This window comes from Microcebus murinus, chromosome 2 (genome assembly GCF_040939455.1).
Source record: "Microcebus murinus isolate Inina chromosome 2, M.murinus_Inina_mat1.0, whole genome shotgun sequence".
In the NCBI taxonomy this organism is placed as follows: Eukaryota; Metazoa; Chordata; class Mammalia; order Primates; family Cheirogaleidae; genus Microcebus; species Microcebus murinus.
The window spans coordinates 5,221,459-5,238,065 of NC_134105.1; the positions used below are offsets into that span (position 1 = coordinate 5,221,459).

At 39.5% G+C, this 16,607-nt stretch overlaps 2 protein-coding genes across 5 annotated transcripts in view; one reads left to right on the forward strand and one right to left on the reverse strand.

Annotated features, from left to right (window-relative positions):
• Nucleotides 1–2,815: 2,815 nt before the first annotated feature.
• Nucleotides 2,816–15,819, reverse strand: LZIC (leucine zipper and CTNNBIP1 domain containing). Of its 4 annotated transcripts, none has more exons than XM_075993893.1 (8): nucleotides 15,763–15,816; nucleotides 13,136–13,253; nucleotides 10,974–11,082; nucleotides 9,825–9,960; nucleotides 9,333–9,431; nucleotides 8,071–8,166; nucleotides 7,458–7,539; nucleotides 2,816–6,287 (listed from the first exon to the last, which is right to left on the reverse strand). In XM_075993893.1, the coding sequence occupies exons 3-8, from the start codon at nucleotides 11,072–11,074 to the stop codon at nucleotides 6,229–6,231; spliced, it is 573 nt and encodes a 190-aa protein (XP_075850008.1). In that variant the 5' UTR covers nucleotides 11,075–11,082; nucleotides 13,136–13,253; nucleotides 15,763–15,816; the 3' UTR covers nucleotides 2,816–6,228. The 4 variants fall into 4 exon arrangements, with proteins under 4 accessions (XP_075850008.1, XP_075850009.1, XP_012646886.3 ...); XM_075993894.1 differs by lacking the exon at nucleotides 15,763–15,816 and adding an exon at nucleotides 15,454–15,756; XM_012791432.3 differs by lacking the exon at nucleotides 13,136–13,253 and having other exon boundaries at nucleotides 15,763–15,819.
• Nucleotides 15,815–16,607, forward strand: part of NMNAT1 (nicotinamide nucleotide adenylyltransferase 1) — a 28,966-nt gene continuing 28,173 nt past the window's right edge. The window contains exon 1 of the mRNA XM_075993892.1: nucleotides 15,815–15,927. The gene's annotated coding sequence lies outside the window, so the exon portion shown is untranslated. The remainder of the gene's footprint in view (nucleotides 15,928–16,607) is intronic.

Genomic DNA, 16,607 nt, shown 5'->3' on the forward strand with positions numbered 1-16,607 from the left:
CACTTGGGAAGGCCAAGGTGAGAGAATTGCTTGAGACCAGGAGTTCCAGCCCAGAAGAAAGATCAAAACACATTCTCTTTAAAAAAAAAAAAAAAAAAATGGTGGAATTCAGATTAAAAATGGAGTATTCCAACTTTCTTTCCACTTAATAGTCTCCAAAACAGCTTAATAATGCATCTTAGTGAGATATGTATTTTATCAGATTGATTAAAGATGAGGTAAAAATTATTATAGATGAAAGAGATCATTTAGATCAAATTGTATAGATTAGGATGATTTCCAAGTGTAACATTCTTTATAATAAAGAATATAATATACATTAGAAGTTTGCAAGATCCAGCTAACTATGATAGTCATAGATTTTTTTTTCTTCATTGTTAGGTCTATTTAAAACACAATGTTACCACTGTAAAATAAACCTCTACAGTAATGCAGCCGTATTAATGGTATCAACTCTTAAGAGTCTTATTTGGAAAAAAGAAAAAAAGGACTCTTTTAGAAAAGTTAACAAAAAAGAGGCCAGTAATGTGTCTGGCATGTATCAGCACTAAGTATATTTCTCATGAAAAATTAAATGACATCACCATCAGTGGAGGTAGCAGATAGAAACTTCCCTCACTTCTACACAGTAATTACTGTAAAATTTTTCCAAAACATGGTTTTCTTTTCTTCAATACCTAATCCCAATCAGAAAGATGCATATTCTGAGTTTTTCAAACCGAAAGGGGCTAGTGTACACAATTTGTCCAATACTTTGATTTTAACAAAATTGACCTGGCACAATTAACCTCTCACTCTGGCACAAGTAGCACCATGGGTGGTCAGGAACTCCTCCCTGGAGCAGAGGGTGCCACCGATGCACATTCCCCAAAGAGAGGCCTACAGGGAGTGAGCAGAGGGTGCCACCGATGCACATTCCCCAAAGAGAGGCCTACAGGGAATGAACACATGCTCGCAAAGGAAGGACACAGTCCACATTTTCCTGCTAAGAATGGAAAGCAGATTTAGGTATGTCTATATGTACTTCTTTATATGGAGTCTTACTCATGGTATTTTCTGGCAGGGGAATAAACTACTCGCACTTCTGGAAAACGGCATGAAAAGAAAAGTCAAAGGCTGAGGCTAAGGGACTGAGAGTTTGCCATGTTTGCTCCAAAAGTAGAAATGCTCTTTTACTGAGTAAATGTGAAACAGAATAAACAAACAAGTATAAGCTCTGAGCTTTATAAAACAAATCTAAGGTATAATTTGCCAAGACCTAGAATAAACTTGATGTAAAATTTGAAATGCTAACAAAATAATTTCTTTAAAGGTGAAACAGTAAAGGCACCACATTTTCTTTGACCATGGTCAAACCATAGTTACTGCAATCAGTTACAATCTAATCCAGGCCAAATATTTACTTTTACCTAAACTACCTGTCTCTGATTATCACTGAGGGTAACTGCCTCAGTTTTCAGTTTGGCCTTGCTAATGAATATTGGAGGAATAACAGCAGGCCCAAAGGAGCAAATTTCAGTTTTTTTCCCCGAGGGAAAAAAAAAACAACCCAAAACTCCTCTTAAAGAATAGTCTTATGTAATACGATAATTTCACAGTGACAAAAAATAGTACCTGACCTGCTAAGACATTTTACAGTAAATAGACAATTAGGATAACAAATACTTCAAGCATTTATTGAAATTATGACTGTAACACAGCTTCAGCAGTGTGTGTGTGTGTGTGTGTGTGTGTGTGTGTGTGTGTAAAGGCTTCAAAAGTTCACAGCTGCCAGAAGTTGGGGCAGAAGATCTGTGGCTAATGCATAATCTTATAAATAACCCTTACCAGCATTATCTTCACTTGAAAAAACAAAAACCCCACCAAATTGGTGGCTCTTCTTGATCTCTTTTATAGAAAATAACTTTTTTGCTTGTTTTAGCTATTTTTTTTTTTTTTTTTTTGAGACAGAGTCTCGCTTTGTTGTCCAGGCTAGAGTGAGTGCCGTGGCGTCAGCCTAGCTCACAGCAACCTCAAACTCCTGGGCTTGAGTGATCCTTCTGCCTCAGCCTCCCGAGTAGCTGGGACTACAGGCATGCGCCACCATGCCCGGCTAATTTTTTATATATATATCAGTTGGCCAATTAATTTCTTTCTATTTATAGTAGAGACGGGGTCTCACTCTTGCTCAGGCTGGTTTTGAACTCCTGACCTTGAGCAATCCGCCCGCCTCGGCCTCCCAAGAGCTAGGATTACAGGCGTGAGCCACAGCGCCCGGCCTGTTTTAGCTATTTTTAATTGTCATCAACTTTCTGAGGCTATAAGCAATGTGATAGTCTCATAGGAAAACAAGCATTAGGAAGCTTCCAGCTGACAGCCTCAAACCTCTCACCTTTGCTGAACCTCTGGAACAGCATTGATTTTCCATTGTGAACTCTTGAGAACATTGCTGACCCCTTGTGTTTGAGGCCCTTTCAGCAATGCAAGTCACTCCAGTTTGCTATTAGTGTGAGCTGGGAGTGATTTCAAAAAGGTGAATTAGGAATGTCAAAAGGCCATATTCTAGGGAAATATCTACAAGAGCCATATTTTTAACCTGCTTTTTGCAACTTGATGAAATATTAAATAATAGTTTCTCCAGTTTCCAGAATTGTTTTAATTCCGGGGCCAAATGGAATGGGAGCAATTATATCTTGCAACTTGTTTCTGGGGGTCTGTGGGAATGATGACAGTTTAATTTACATTCTAATGCTGGAAAATAATTTGAGAGGCAAAGGAAAGCATTCTTTGGTATTTGCAATGAATAGAAGAAGAAAGAAAAACATGGACAGGAAGGTAGTTGAAAGGCTGTAGGCAAAATGGTCTGGCTTTATTTTTTCTGTAATAATTTCAAATTATCCATCATTCACCATAATAAGACACCATTTCAATGGTGGAGTTGCACAGTCTTTTATTTTTCTAAAGATGACCATTCCTTGGCTGAATGTCTTCAATAAAAGGTCTGACAAGCAAAGTTAACAATCCATTTGTCCCAACTCCAACTCTTTCCTGGGAACACTTTCTCATTCTATCATCTCTTGATTTTTTCCTTCACCACCCACCTAAAATACCCAACTTACCACTCATAGGACCAAAACAAAACAAAACAAAACACTAAAACATCAAAATTGTTTTAAAGTATTAGATTTCATTAAACAGCCCATTTGGACACTTGTTCATTGGAACTTATTTCTGTTTCAGCCCCAGTTCTCTGACAAATGCAGGAATTCTTTTCACCAAAATATTAGCCTGACCCAGAATGTTGAAAAGTTAGCTGCCTACTTGTTATTGCTACCTCTAACCTCTGAAGAGATCTAAAAATCTAGAAGAGTAAATGTAGCAAAATGTGAACAGGAAACATAGTTTACAAATTATTTAATAACTACAATTACATAGAATTTACTCACTTTTCAAATTATTTTTCCGAATGAATACCAAATTTGTGGAATAAAATATATATGTTGCTTAGAAGAGTTAGTTATATGTATTAAGAAAGAGAGGGGGCAAGGCTTGGTGGCTCATACCGATCATCCCAGCACTTTGGGAGGCTGAGGCAGTAGGATTGCTTGAGGTCAGGAGCTTGAGACCAGGCTGGGCAACAAGCTAGACCCCATCTCTACCAAAAATTTTCTTTAAATTAAAAACTAAAAAGAAAGAGTAAAGCACAATAATCCTATGAGGTAGGTCCTATTGTCTCCATTGAATGGAAAAAGAAAATAAGGCTCAAAAAAGATTAAGTAACCTACCAAAGGTCACATAGCCTTGACTGTCAGTGTCTTGCTGGGCACTGCAAATTTGGCCACTTTTAATTTTAAATTCAGATCATTTGGATCATTACTTAGAAAATGAACACATTAATGTGATTAATGACAAAATATTTCACTGATGCAGGTCTTATATTTATAGAGGTTAAGTTAAACCCAAATTAAGGGCTCTAGATTCATATAGTTCCCTTTCAAATACAAAATATTCCTAATTTTCTTGGTCTACTATTGTGGGGGGGGGAGGAAGAATCTTACTATGGCTTAAAAAAGAAACAAACACAGTAATTCCATTCCTAGATATATACCCCCAAATTGAAAACAAGTATTCAAACAAATATTTGTACACAAATGCTCACAGCAGTATGACTCACGATAGCCAAAAGGTGGAAACAATCCAAATGTTCATCAGCAGATAAATGGATAAATGAAATGTAGTTTCCATGCAATGGAATATTATTCAGCTATAAAAAAGAATGAAGTACTTATAACATGTTACAATGTGGATTAACCTTGAAAATATTATGCTAAGAAGCCAGACACATAAAAAGGTCATATATTGTATGATTCCATTCATATAAAATATCCAAAATAGGTAAAGCCATAGAGACAGAGAGTAGGTTAGTGGCTGCTAACAGGCTGGGAAGAGAAGGGAATGGGTAGCAACTGCTTAATAGATATGGGGTCTCCTTTGGAGTTGATGAAAATGTTTTAGAACTAGATAGTAGTGACGGTTGCACAACACTGTAAATGTACTAACTGCCAATGAATTGTATACTTTAAAATGGTGAATTTCATATAAACTTCACCTCCATTTTTCAAAACACATAAAAATGAAATACTGATGATCAACTATAAAGCCTTAGCTTACATGAGTAGTATTTTGTTTTTTTCTTGGTTTGTCACAATTTCAGTAAGTTGTTTTTTTTTTTTCGAGACTGGGTCTTGTTCTGTTGCCTCGGCTGGCATGCAGTGGCTGGATCATAGCTCACTGCAACCTTACGTTCTTGGGCTCAAGTGATCCTCCTGCCTTAGTCTCAGCCTCCCAAGTAGCTGGGACTACAGGTGCACACCACCACACCTGGCTAGTTTTTCTTATTTTTTTGGAGAGACAGGGTCTTGCTATGTTGTCTAGGCTGGTCATGAACACCTGGCCTCAATCGATCCTCCTGCCTCAGCTGCCCAAAATGCTGGGATTGCAGGCATGAGCCACTTCCTCAGTGAGTTTTTGACAGCCATAAACTAAACTATAAAAAATAACTCATTAAAAGTTCCAAGGCATCAAGGTAGCTGAGGTCCCCTAATTTGTCAGTTGGTAAAGCACCTAGTAGAGTTTACAATATATAAGAAGCTTTAAAAATGTTTTTAATGTGTATAAAGAACAAAGAAAAAGAATACTGAGAAACACATTAAAGAATATAAAATGGCCAGAGCCTAGGAAATAGCTAATGTACATAAATACGGACATATCTACATATTTGAGCGTGCAGACAGACACGTAAACACTCAGGAAGAAACTTGCTTTTCCACATAACTTATTTTGTGTTTCTCCAAAAACTGAAGAGTAGATAGTAGCTTACAGTTACCACCTCCTGAGTTTGGCAAGAGGTCACACACAGGGAGGGCCTCTAGCTGCCATTTCCTATTGCTTCCCTCCTGAAACAACTGAGGAAGCTAAGTTACTTCAGGAGACTCTCAACAGGGCTCCCATTGTTCCTAGCTCCAAACTCAGAGATACAATGGGCCCCATTCATACAGAGAGCTTACAAGCTGGGGGATGGTCTCTTAGTATAGGGTCAATTTTTTCTTGGGACATTGAATTTTCAAAAGCACTGACTTGCACAAATAGTGTTAATTTTTTTTTTTTAAGTACAGAAATAAAACTCAACAGAAACTAAATTGGGAGTCAGGACACCAGAGTCTTATTCCCAGGTCTCTAATGTGACTTTAAGCAAGTCACTTGCTCTTTTTGAACCTCAGTTTCCTTGTTTGCAAAATGAAAATAATTTCTAGGATCACTTTGAACCCTAAAATTTTATGAGCACATATGAAGTCTATTGATGCTGCTTCATTGTTCACTCCAACAAGTGGGGATAAGTTAGAAGCAGTTCACATCTTTTCATTCACTACTAGCACTAAAACACAAGGAACATTAATAAAAACAGAGAAAGTCCATTTTCTGTTCTCTCTCTTAAACAGACAAATCATAATGAACGAAGTCCAGTGAGACCCTTAATCCCCACAGTCTTGGATCACTCAAGCAGGTAGCCCTGTACAAAGCACAATGATGAAGAGCATAAATAGAAGCCACAAGTATGTCTTTATGTCACCTTTTCTTAGGTTATCAATGCATTTTGAGAATCTCATTTCTTTGCAATAACTGAAAACCCTCAGAAGAAAAACCGTTCACAATAAGAATGTGATCAACGTTACAAGCTTCCACATCACGTTATTTTTTTGTTTTTTCAACCTCAAAACTTGCCAGAGCAAGGACTTTGTCTCCAGAGCCTAAGAAGAAAGACACATAATAAACAAAAAGGTTATTTCAAGTGCATTTACAATTCCAGGAAAAGAGGGAAAAATCTATCACAGATAATTGAAATAGAAAACAGAATCAGGGCACGGTGGCTCACGCCTGTAATCCTAGCACTCTGGGAGGCTGAGGCGGGCAGATCGCTCAAGGTGAGGAGTTCGAGACCAGCCTGAGCAAGAGTGAGAGCCCATCTCTACTAAAATAGAAAAATTAGCTTGGCATGGTGGTGCGCACCTGTAGTCCCAGCTACTTGGGAGGCTGAGGCTGGAGGCTCACTTAAGCCCAGAAGTTTGAGGTTGCTGTGAGCTAGGCTGATGCCATGACACTCTAGCCTGGGCAACAGAGTCAGACTCTGTCTCAAAAATAAATAAATAAAATAAAATAAAAAATTTTAAAAATTAAAAATATAAAATAAAAAAATAAAACAGAATTAGCCTCCATTGTCCACACATTAACCCCTACACCTTCCCAATTCCTTCCCAATTTCCTTCCCTCTTCACAAACAATCCAGCTACACAGGGTGACTTATTGGTTACAAATCCTTATTCCAGCTCTAGATATGAAATAGAATATATAAAATTTTAGTTTACTGTTATAGTTACATCTAACTGACAAGTATTTTTTTTTTTTGAGACAGAGTCTCACTTTGTTGCCCAGGCTAGAGTGAGTGTCGTGGCGTCAGCCTAGCTCACAGCAACCTCAAACTCCTGGGCTCAAGCAATCCTTCTGCTTCAGCCTCCCAAGTAGCTGGGACTACAGGCATGCATCACCATGCCCGGCTAACTTTTTGTATATATATATTAGTTGGCCAATTAATTTCTTTCTATTTTTATAGTAGAGACAGGGTCTCGCTCTTGCTCAGGCTGGTTTTGAACTTCTGACACCCACCTCGGCCTCGCAGAGAGCTAGGATTACAGGCGTGGGCCACCACGCCTGGCCTAACTGACAAGTATTTTAAAAACATTAGGCTACATTAATTTATTTTTAATTACAAAGTATTGGGAAATAAAACCAATACAATGCATTTAATGGTTTCATTCTTAAACGCAAGAAAAAGCCATCATGTTTTCTCAACCACATTCTCCATTAATTTAGAGCAGTAATATACTCATATGTCCACCTTTCAGAAATATGGGGGCACTCACCAAGGTCTGTAGAGACTTTCTCAAACTGGCTGAGGATAGCACCTGCATTTGCTGACAAGAAGGCCTCATCATCTGCAGTCAGCTAAACAAGATGAAACAAAGCCCAGTTGAGTGGGTTCAAATGTTATAGGCAGTTCTACAAACCATAGTTTAAAAGGTCTTAGGATGACAAACTAGACCACAGATCAAGAAGTTCTGTACCAAATACTTCACATTCTTTCTTTATACTTAATATATTAAATTATTTTTTTGTTTGTTTGTTTTTTGAGACAAAGTCTTGCTTTGTTGCCCAGGCTATAGTGAGTGCCGTGGCGTCAGCCTAGCTCACAGCAACCTCAAACTACTGGGCTCAAGCAATCCTTCTGCCTCAGTCTCCCGAGTAGCTGGGACTACAGGCATGTACCACCATGCCAGGCTAATTTTTTTTTCTATATACATTATTTGGCCAATTAATTTCTTTCTATTTATAGTAGAGATGGGGTCTTGCTCTTGCTCAGGCTGGTTTTGAACTCCTGACCTCGAGCAATCCACCCGCCTCGGCCTCCCAGAGTGCTAGGATTACAGGCGTGAGCCACCGTACCTGGCCTTAATATATTAAATTAAACACTAGTACCTTCTCACCAAGTTTCCTGAGAGCTGTCAGTATCTCCACTTTCTGTTGAGTGTACAGGTCTCTTTCCAGTTTTCCTACCATCAGATCTCTATCCATCTAAAATGGATGAATGTAAGGCATATGATATTTAAGTGAAAAACATTCTGTACATAAAATACAGCTTATCAGACCGACCTTAAAAAATCCTCTAGCTGATTAATATTATAAAGCACTATAAAAATAATCCAGGGCAAACATCAAATGTGATAGAAATGCTATGATGTAGTTCTTTTTTTAAATAATTTTATTTATATTTAACACTTATTTTACTTTTGTCTTATTTTTCGAGCCCTGGTTACATCACTTGGGTACTATGATGTAGTTCTAATAAATTTTAATGCTAATCATAACCATTGTCTCAGTTATAAACTCTATTGAAAGTTAGTAGGTCAATAGCTTCCTTTAGAGAGGAGCTATCTTTTAAGAACTCATTTCTTCTGAAGTGATATGCCTTCACAAAAAAACAAAACAAAACAAAAAAACAAACTGAACTGAGGTCTACAGGCTTGAATGAGATAAGTGGTATCAGATCCCTACCACCCAAACACTAGTAGCATGTACTATACACTGGTGCTATTCTAAGTGCGTTTACACATATTAACTTCATTTAATCCTTCTAACAACCATAGGAGGCAGGGACTATCATTATCAACTTCTTACAGAAAGGGAACTGAGGCACAAAGAGGTTAAATAAAATAACTTGCCTAAGGTTACATACCTCAGTAGTAGAGAAAGGATTCAAATCCAGCCAGTCTGACCCAAGTCCATCCTCTTAATCACTATACTACTGAATTACCCATAGATGCAAATAACTTGTTAACTTTTAATTATATTCAAGTCTGTAAAGAGACTTCTGGAACTATCAGGTTTATAAAGATGCTTGAAATTCCTAGATGAGCTAGGCTACACCTGCACACATAACAATGCTGCTAATAATGCTTCATGAGATTTCAAGTTAGGGCTCCAGAATCTGATGGTAAAACATTAAAGGCAGAGTCCACATAGAAGTGGTCAGTGGAAATTTAAACTGCCACACACTGTTTAAACCTCTACACTCATTATCAACCAAAATTGCTCAAAGTATTACTTTTGTCAGAAAATTGTGGGTTGTGGTTCTAAAATCAACTGACCAATTTTTAAACTGTAAAATATCATAATGAGTGAATTCTTGGGCTAGGGAAAGAAACACACAGAGCGGCCGGATCAATTCAAAGAAACTTTACCTCTGCTAACCTTGTCCGAAGCTGACCTGGTTGTTTCTTTGCAAACAATCTGATGACCTCTGGGGTTTTAAATGCCTGGCTGATAGCTGCCTGAATAGCCTAGAAACACAAGAAGGCAAAAACTAACCAAAACATTCCAACAAATCAGATACTGCAATAATTGACTGGTGAGTCTTTAATTGTTCATCAAATGCTGTTATAAGTTCAGTTTTCATTTGCTATTTTTGTGTATGTCACTGGAGCCAAATACATAACTAAATGAAGATCTAGAAGGACATGCTGTTTTATGCATAAGTAGACACTCATCTAGTAAGTCACACCCAGAAAGAGTATATTTTCTATCTTAAAGATACTTTTTTTTAAATTTCAGCATATTATGAGGGTACAAATGTTAAGGTTACGTATATTGCCCATGCCTCCCTCTCCCCTGAAATATGCTTATAAAAGAAAAAAACTGAATTCTGTCACTGACATGTAAATAAATTAGCTTACCAGCTGCATTCCACTTAGTTCATCCACCAAAGTCATATTTCCAGACATAATTTTCTTCAGTGAATCATTAAATTCACTTAGTTGCTCCAGAGTTTCCTTTTTGGTTTCTTCATATTCATCTGTATCAAGTTCTTCTCTGAAGTAGAGTGAACAATATAATATAGAGATGCAGAGTTCCAAGTGAAAAATGCAATCTTTGTACTTGTACACTAGAAAAAGGCTGAAGGGAACATTGAAACGCTAATAATGGATGTGTTCAGATAGTAGTAGTATGGGCATTTTCCTGAAATATGGTTCCTTTGATAATTAAAAGGTTTTCTTTTACCAAAATGAGGCACACTTAACAAACCACATAATAACTTCCCTTTAAGCCATCACTGGTATAAACTTGGATAGTTTATACTGGACATAGCCAAGCCTCAGTTTCTTTATCTATAAAGCTGTAGACAGTGATAATACCTATCTGACAGGGTCGGTATGAGCATTAAATGAGATATGAAAAGTGCTTGGCATATAACAGGTACTTGAGAAATAGCTATTGTTATTAGCATCATCATTAATAGCAGAAAAAATTCATATGCCTTGCAATAAAACAGCAAGGCAGTATTTGCCAACTGAGTAAGAGGTTATTTTTATTCACTAAAAAAGCCATTTATAATATTAAACATTTACTACAAATAACAACATCCACCACTTATTTAGCACCTACTCTGGGTCAACCATTGTGTTGGCCCCTTCATTTGTAATATTTACAACAACCTTGCAAGGTTGTTAAAAACTACCATGAACAGTCTTGGTTCTTTGTGCAGTTAAGGCTGAAACCACACACCATAAGTGCAAGTAGTACCTTCGCAGCCCGATACCAGGCAGGGCTGTTTTAAATACTAATGACAAGGAGGTGTTATTACTTCCACTTGAAGGTGGCTAAGTATTTTGCTTAAATTCACATGTACTTAGTAGTTAATTGAAAGACTTTCACATTCCAGCCTTTATGACTCCAAAATCTGCAATGAGTTTACTTCTTCAACAGACAAAGCACTGTGAAGAACACTACAGGGGAAATCAAAATCACACGTGGGCCTGCATCACAGAGTTTGTAATCTAGCTGCAGAAATTTTACAGCATAACAACATACAATTATACTATTACCTGCATTCCTCCAGATCTTGTAATTGCTGCATTAGTCTATCCAACTGTTCTTCTAAATTCTGTTTTAATTTGCTTGTCTCTGTCTTTCCTCTGGAAGCCATTTTAATTTCTACATGGAACAATAAACCCACATACTGTATATTATCTTTGGTTATTTGAAGAGCTTCAACATACCAGTTCAATTTAAAATAAGCTATATGGGCCAGGCGTGATGGCTAACGCCTATAATCCTAGCACTCTGGGAGGCCGAGGTGGGTGGCTTGCTCAAGGTCGGGAGTTTGAAACCAGGCTGAGCAAGAGCGAGACCCCATCTCTACTATAAATAGAAAGAAATTAATTGGCCAACTAAAAATATATAGAAAAAATTAGCCGGGCATGGTGGCGTATGCCTGCAGTCCCAGCTACTTGGGAGGCTGAGGCAGGAACGCTTGAGCCCAGAAGTTGGAGGTTGCTGTGAGCTAGGCTGACGCCGCAGCACTCTAGCCCGGGCAACAGAGTGAGACTCTGTCTCAAAAAATAAAATAAGGCCGGGCACGGTGGCTCACACCTTTAATCCTAGCACTTTGGGAGGCCAAGGCGGGCGGATTGCCCGAGGTCAGGAGTTCAAAACCAGCCTGAGCAAGAGCAAGACCCAGTCTCTACTATAAATAGAAAGAAATTAATTGGTCAACTCATATATGTAGAAAAAAATTAGCCGGGCATGGTGGCGCATGCCTGTAGTCCCAGCTACTTGGGAGGCTGAGGCAGGAAGATTGCTTGAGCCCAGGAGTTTGAGGTTGCTGTGAGCTAGGCTGATGCCACGGCGGAGGGTGAGGGAAAAAAAAGAAAAAGTAAAATAGGCTATACTCTTTCTTAGCTACAAATATGGGAAAGATAGTTATACAAAGAAAATCTCAATTTAGATATGAAAGTTTAAACTCATATAGTAATGACATCGCACAAAAATGCCTGACAGTTTTAATTTTTTTTTCCTTTTTTTGGAGTAGCGGTTTCTTGGTACAGTCTTCTTAATTGACTTGACACATTAATTAGAAGTCTTCACTATTGGTCTATCTTTAAACAAGTTTGATGATGAAAATACAAATTTGTAAAGAAACAGATCAAATGTGACTTTGCTTTATAAAAAGATTCATTATAGCATTCTTTCTCATTTTTATAAGTATACTCCAGGACTGAGAACAATCTTGATATTATTTTGTTGTTCTTAGATACAGTTACTTAATGATTTGTGAGCCTGAACATATTTTGATATGAATTTCTTCTTTGGAAATGTGCCCATTTTTCTATTGGGTTATCTTTCTCTTATTAATTTATATAACATGGATATGAAGCCTCTGCAATTATGTTGCAAATATTACCTCATCTCCTGACTTAAATTTTATTTATGGTGATTTTTGTCATGATAAATAATTAACTTTTATTTTTTTGAGTCATGCTCTGTTGCCTGGGCTTGAGTGCCATGGCATCAGCCTTGCTCACAGCATCCTCAAATTCCTGGGCTCAAGTGATCCTCCTGCCTCAGCCTCCGAGTAGCTGGGACTATATGCCACCACACCCAGCTAATTTTCTCTATTTTTAGTAGAGATGGTGTCTTGAGCTTGCTCAGGCTGGTCTCGATTTCCTGACCTCAATCAATCCTCCTGCCTCGGCCTCCCAAGAGTGCTACAATTACAGGCATGAGTCACCACACCTGGCCTAAATTATTACTTTTTAATGGACAAATCCATCTTTTCCTGTAAATCTTCTTTGATTTAGCTGGGCGTGGTGGCTCATGCCTGTAATCCTAGCACTCTGGGAGGTCGAGGTGAGCGGACTGCTCAAGGTCAGGAGTTCAAAACCAGCCTGAGCAAAAGCGAGACCCCCGTCTCTACTATAAATAGAAAGAAATTAATTGGTCAACTAATATATATAGAAAAAATTAGCCAGCCATGGTGGCACATGCCTGTAGTCCCAGCTACTTGGGAGGCTGAGGCAGGAGAGTTGCTTGAGCCCAGGAGTTTGAGGTTGCTGTGAGCTAGGATGACGCCATAGTACTCTAGCCTGGGCAACAGAGTGAGACTCTGTCTCAAAAAAAAAAAAAAAAAAAAAAGACCAGCCTGAGCAAGAGAGAGACCCCATCTCTACAAAAAACAGAAAAATTGGCCAGGCGTGGTGGCACATACCTGGAGTCTCAGCTACTAAGGAGGCTGAGGCAGGAGGATCGCTTGAGCCCAGGAATTTGAAGTTGCTGTGAGCCAGGCTGATGCCACGGCACTCTACTCAGGGCAACAGAGTGAGATGCTGTCTCAAAATAAATAAATCAATAAATAAATCTTCTTTGTTTTGTGTCCCATGAAGGCAGGCTCTAAACATCTCAAGATTTATAAAAGAATATGTCTTTGTATTCAACACTTTCATAAATTTCTTTTTCTAGCTACTAAAAAAAGCCACCTGCAACATTTTTTCTTTATGCTATGAAGGGTCTTTTTTTTCTTTTCAAATGGATAGCTAATTTCCAACACCCTTTACTAGTCAGTCTTATTTATTGATCCAATATGCCACCTTTATTGTAAACCAAATTCCTGGACTCATCTGTTTCACAATAATCTTCCGCTCCTATGCCATCACCTTGATATTTAAATTATTATAGCTTTATCACTGGTATATTTTGATAACTGATAACTGCCTTTATTATTGCCTTTCCCCAAAAAAACTCTTGGCTATTCTTGTGCACTTTCTCTTCTGAATGAATCTGAGAATCAGTTTGTCCATTGTCAATAAAAATTCTAAATTTTGACGGGTACTACATTAAAATTACAGGCTAAAATAGAGAAAATCTGTATCCTTGAAATCTGAAACTTTCTATCAAGGAATATATTATTCCATTTACCTAAGCTTTCTTGTGTGATCTTTAGTTTAAAAAGTACTGTTTCGCATATGCTTTGAACATTGGCTATTATTAGATTGTTTGTTAATATCTGGAAAACAGTTTTTGTTATTACTATAGCTGATTATTGCTGGTGTAAAGCTACTGATTTTGCTGTTTTGATATTATATCCATTTACTTTAACATGTATAGCATGTAAGTTTTACATTTACAAAAATTAAATTTATATTCCTTTCAGGAAATACATTTTGTTTAATAATAGGCATAAACACTTATCAAAACTTAAATCCTAGGGTAATTTATTAAATCATGTTTTATTTTCCTACACATAAAGAAATCATTACAGGCTGGGCGCGGTGGCTCACGCCTATAATCCTAGCACTCTGGGAGGCCGAGGTGGGCAGATTGCTCGAGGTCAGGAGTTCAAAACCAGCCTGAGCAAGAGTGAGACCCAGTCTCTACTATAAATAGAAAGAATTTAATTGGCCAAGTAAAAACATATAGAAAAAAATTAGCCGGGTATGGTGGTGCATGCCTGTAGCCCCAGCTACTTGGGAGGCTGAGGCAGCAGGATCGCTTGAGCCCAGGAGTTTGAGGTTGTTGTGACCTAGGCTGACGCCATGGCACTCTAGCCAGGGCAACAGAGTGAGACTCTGTTTCAAGAAAAAAAAAAAGCCTTAACCCTAGGCTGGGTGTGGTAGTCCCAGCCACTCTTGAGGCTGAGGCAGGAGGATCATTTGAGCCCAGGATTTCCAGACCAGCGGGGGCAACATGGTGAGACACCAATCTCCACACGAAAACATTTTTTAAATAGCCGGGCATGGTGGCATGTGCCTCTAGTCCTAGCTACTGCAGGCCCCAGGAGTTCAAGGCTACAATGAGCTATGATTGCACCACTGCACTGCAGCCTGGATGACAGAACAAGACCCTGGTTCAAAAGAAAAGAAGAAAGAAAGAAAAAGAAAGGAAAGAAAGGTAAGAAAATAAATAAATAAACCAAAAATAAATAAATGCCTTAACCTGGCGCTACATTATTTGAGATTTAGTCCAGAAAGACTAACTCACTGGCACCACCTAGTACTCAATAAAGGTGGTACACTTTATGGAAACTAGAAACATGGCTCTCAAATACTTTAATCTGGAGTGGAAGGTCCTTCCTTACTCCTTCTCACCTGTTCTAGTACTCTGAATTGTGCACAGTACTGACTCGTCTCAAATAGCATAAACCTCTAATTCTTCAAGTTCGGAGTGTCACAAATTAGAAGAAAATGAAATTGTTCATCAGGACTACAAGAAGCTCAAAGTCCAAACCCCCGAGGGGTGGACTTGGCTAGGAAAAGGGAAACCACTAACAAGTAGTCTTGTTATATGAACTTAGGCTAAAGCAGTCCAGATAACTTCAGTTGCGCAACCTGCAACTAAAACACACCCCTCTCTTCCTAGGAAGACATCATGGGCAGTGGCGCTCTCTCCCTCAACTGCGCCTCGGGCAGCCTTTCTGAAGTTTTTCCTGAGAAGCCGAGGGTGTCACTGAGGAAAGCCCCTTATCGGGACACGCCTTGAGGGAAGCTGTCAAACCCAGAAGCACAGAAAAGGTAAGGACAGAGAGCACACCTTTTCCTGACTGAAAGTGAGCAGCGTTCTGACCACGACCATCCGGTCTGGGTCAAGGAGTCGCTCCGGCCGCGGGCGCAAATTCCACCTCCACGGGGGAACTTGAAGCTCCCGCACTTGGGTGTCGCGGCGGCAGGGCTCGGCCAGGCCCCAGCTGCCCCCAGAGGTAGCTGTGAACTCGTCGCCCTCGAAATGCCTTCCTCCCCTCCTTGATCAGAACCAGGACAACCTCCTTAGGCCCTCGGGGTCTCCTTTCTGCATTCCGCCCGCCCGTCGGTCCCAGAGTTTGGAACCAGGGGCCCCGCCTACCTGAGTGACCCGGCCTGGCGGACCGCGCAGGAAGAACACTTCCGTCTGATCACGCACTTCCGGCCTACTGGAACCAATGAGGGTGCGCCTGCGGTGTTCTTCTCGTTGGCGTCCGGGTTGCGGGTCGTCTGCAGGACTACTGGGCCGGTCTGCCGTGCGTCCAAGGTAAACCCCCCACCCCATCCCCCGACGGAGCCCCTGAGAAACCAGTCCCTAGGGGAGTCAGCCCAGGATACCTTTTTGTTCCAGACATAGGGGAGTCCAAGGTGGTGAGGTCTTTAGGGTCGAATGTAACGGTCTCCGAAGCAAGGTCATATACAAGTTTGGGGCAAGGAGTTTTGGACCCCTTAATTCTTTCAGTGGAACCGAAAACCTCGGTAAATTTGCTTCTGATCTTCGAAACATGAATTCACCCGGCGTGGGGGTGGGTGGTTCCTTTCTAGAGGGGTCTTGAGGGCTGGCATCCTTGGGGTTGGCGGTCATGGGGTGGCGGGGGCGGAGGAATGCTTTCCCTTTCCTCCTGAATCCTTCCTTCCAACTCTGTAAAAGACTAGATCCATCTTGCTGGAAGCGGTTTGACCCCTTATGGCCCTGGAGAAAGAGAAAGCTAGCTGTCCGGCAGCCCTTAAAAAGTTACCCAGAAATTGGGTGAAAACCATTTTCTGGTCTTCTCAAGACAACATCAGGGTTTATGGCAAAATTGTTTCAGAAGTGTAATCTTTGAAGTTAGTTATGTTTCATCCACCCAGGACAAACTTCCAACTTTGATTACCCTCAAACTCTACCAGAGTGAGTTGTTTCTGTCAGTTCTGTCTGATTGTGGAATTCTTTATTACCATCAATTG

Coding starts and splice junctions, on each gene's coding strand:
- LZIC (XM_012791432.3), bottom strand. CDS start 11,074: ATGGCTTCCAGAGGAAAGACAGAGACAAGCAAATTAAAACAGAATTTA. Junction 9,961..10,973: donor CAAGATCTGGAGGAATGCAG/GTAATAGTATAA, acceptor ACTCTACTTCAG/AGAAGAACTTGATACAGATG. Junction 7,540..8,070: donor TCAGGAAACTTGGTGAGAAG/GTACTAGTGTTT, acceptor CATCTTGTTTAG/CTGACTGCAGATGATGAGGC.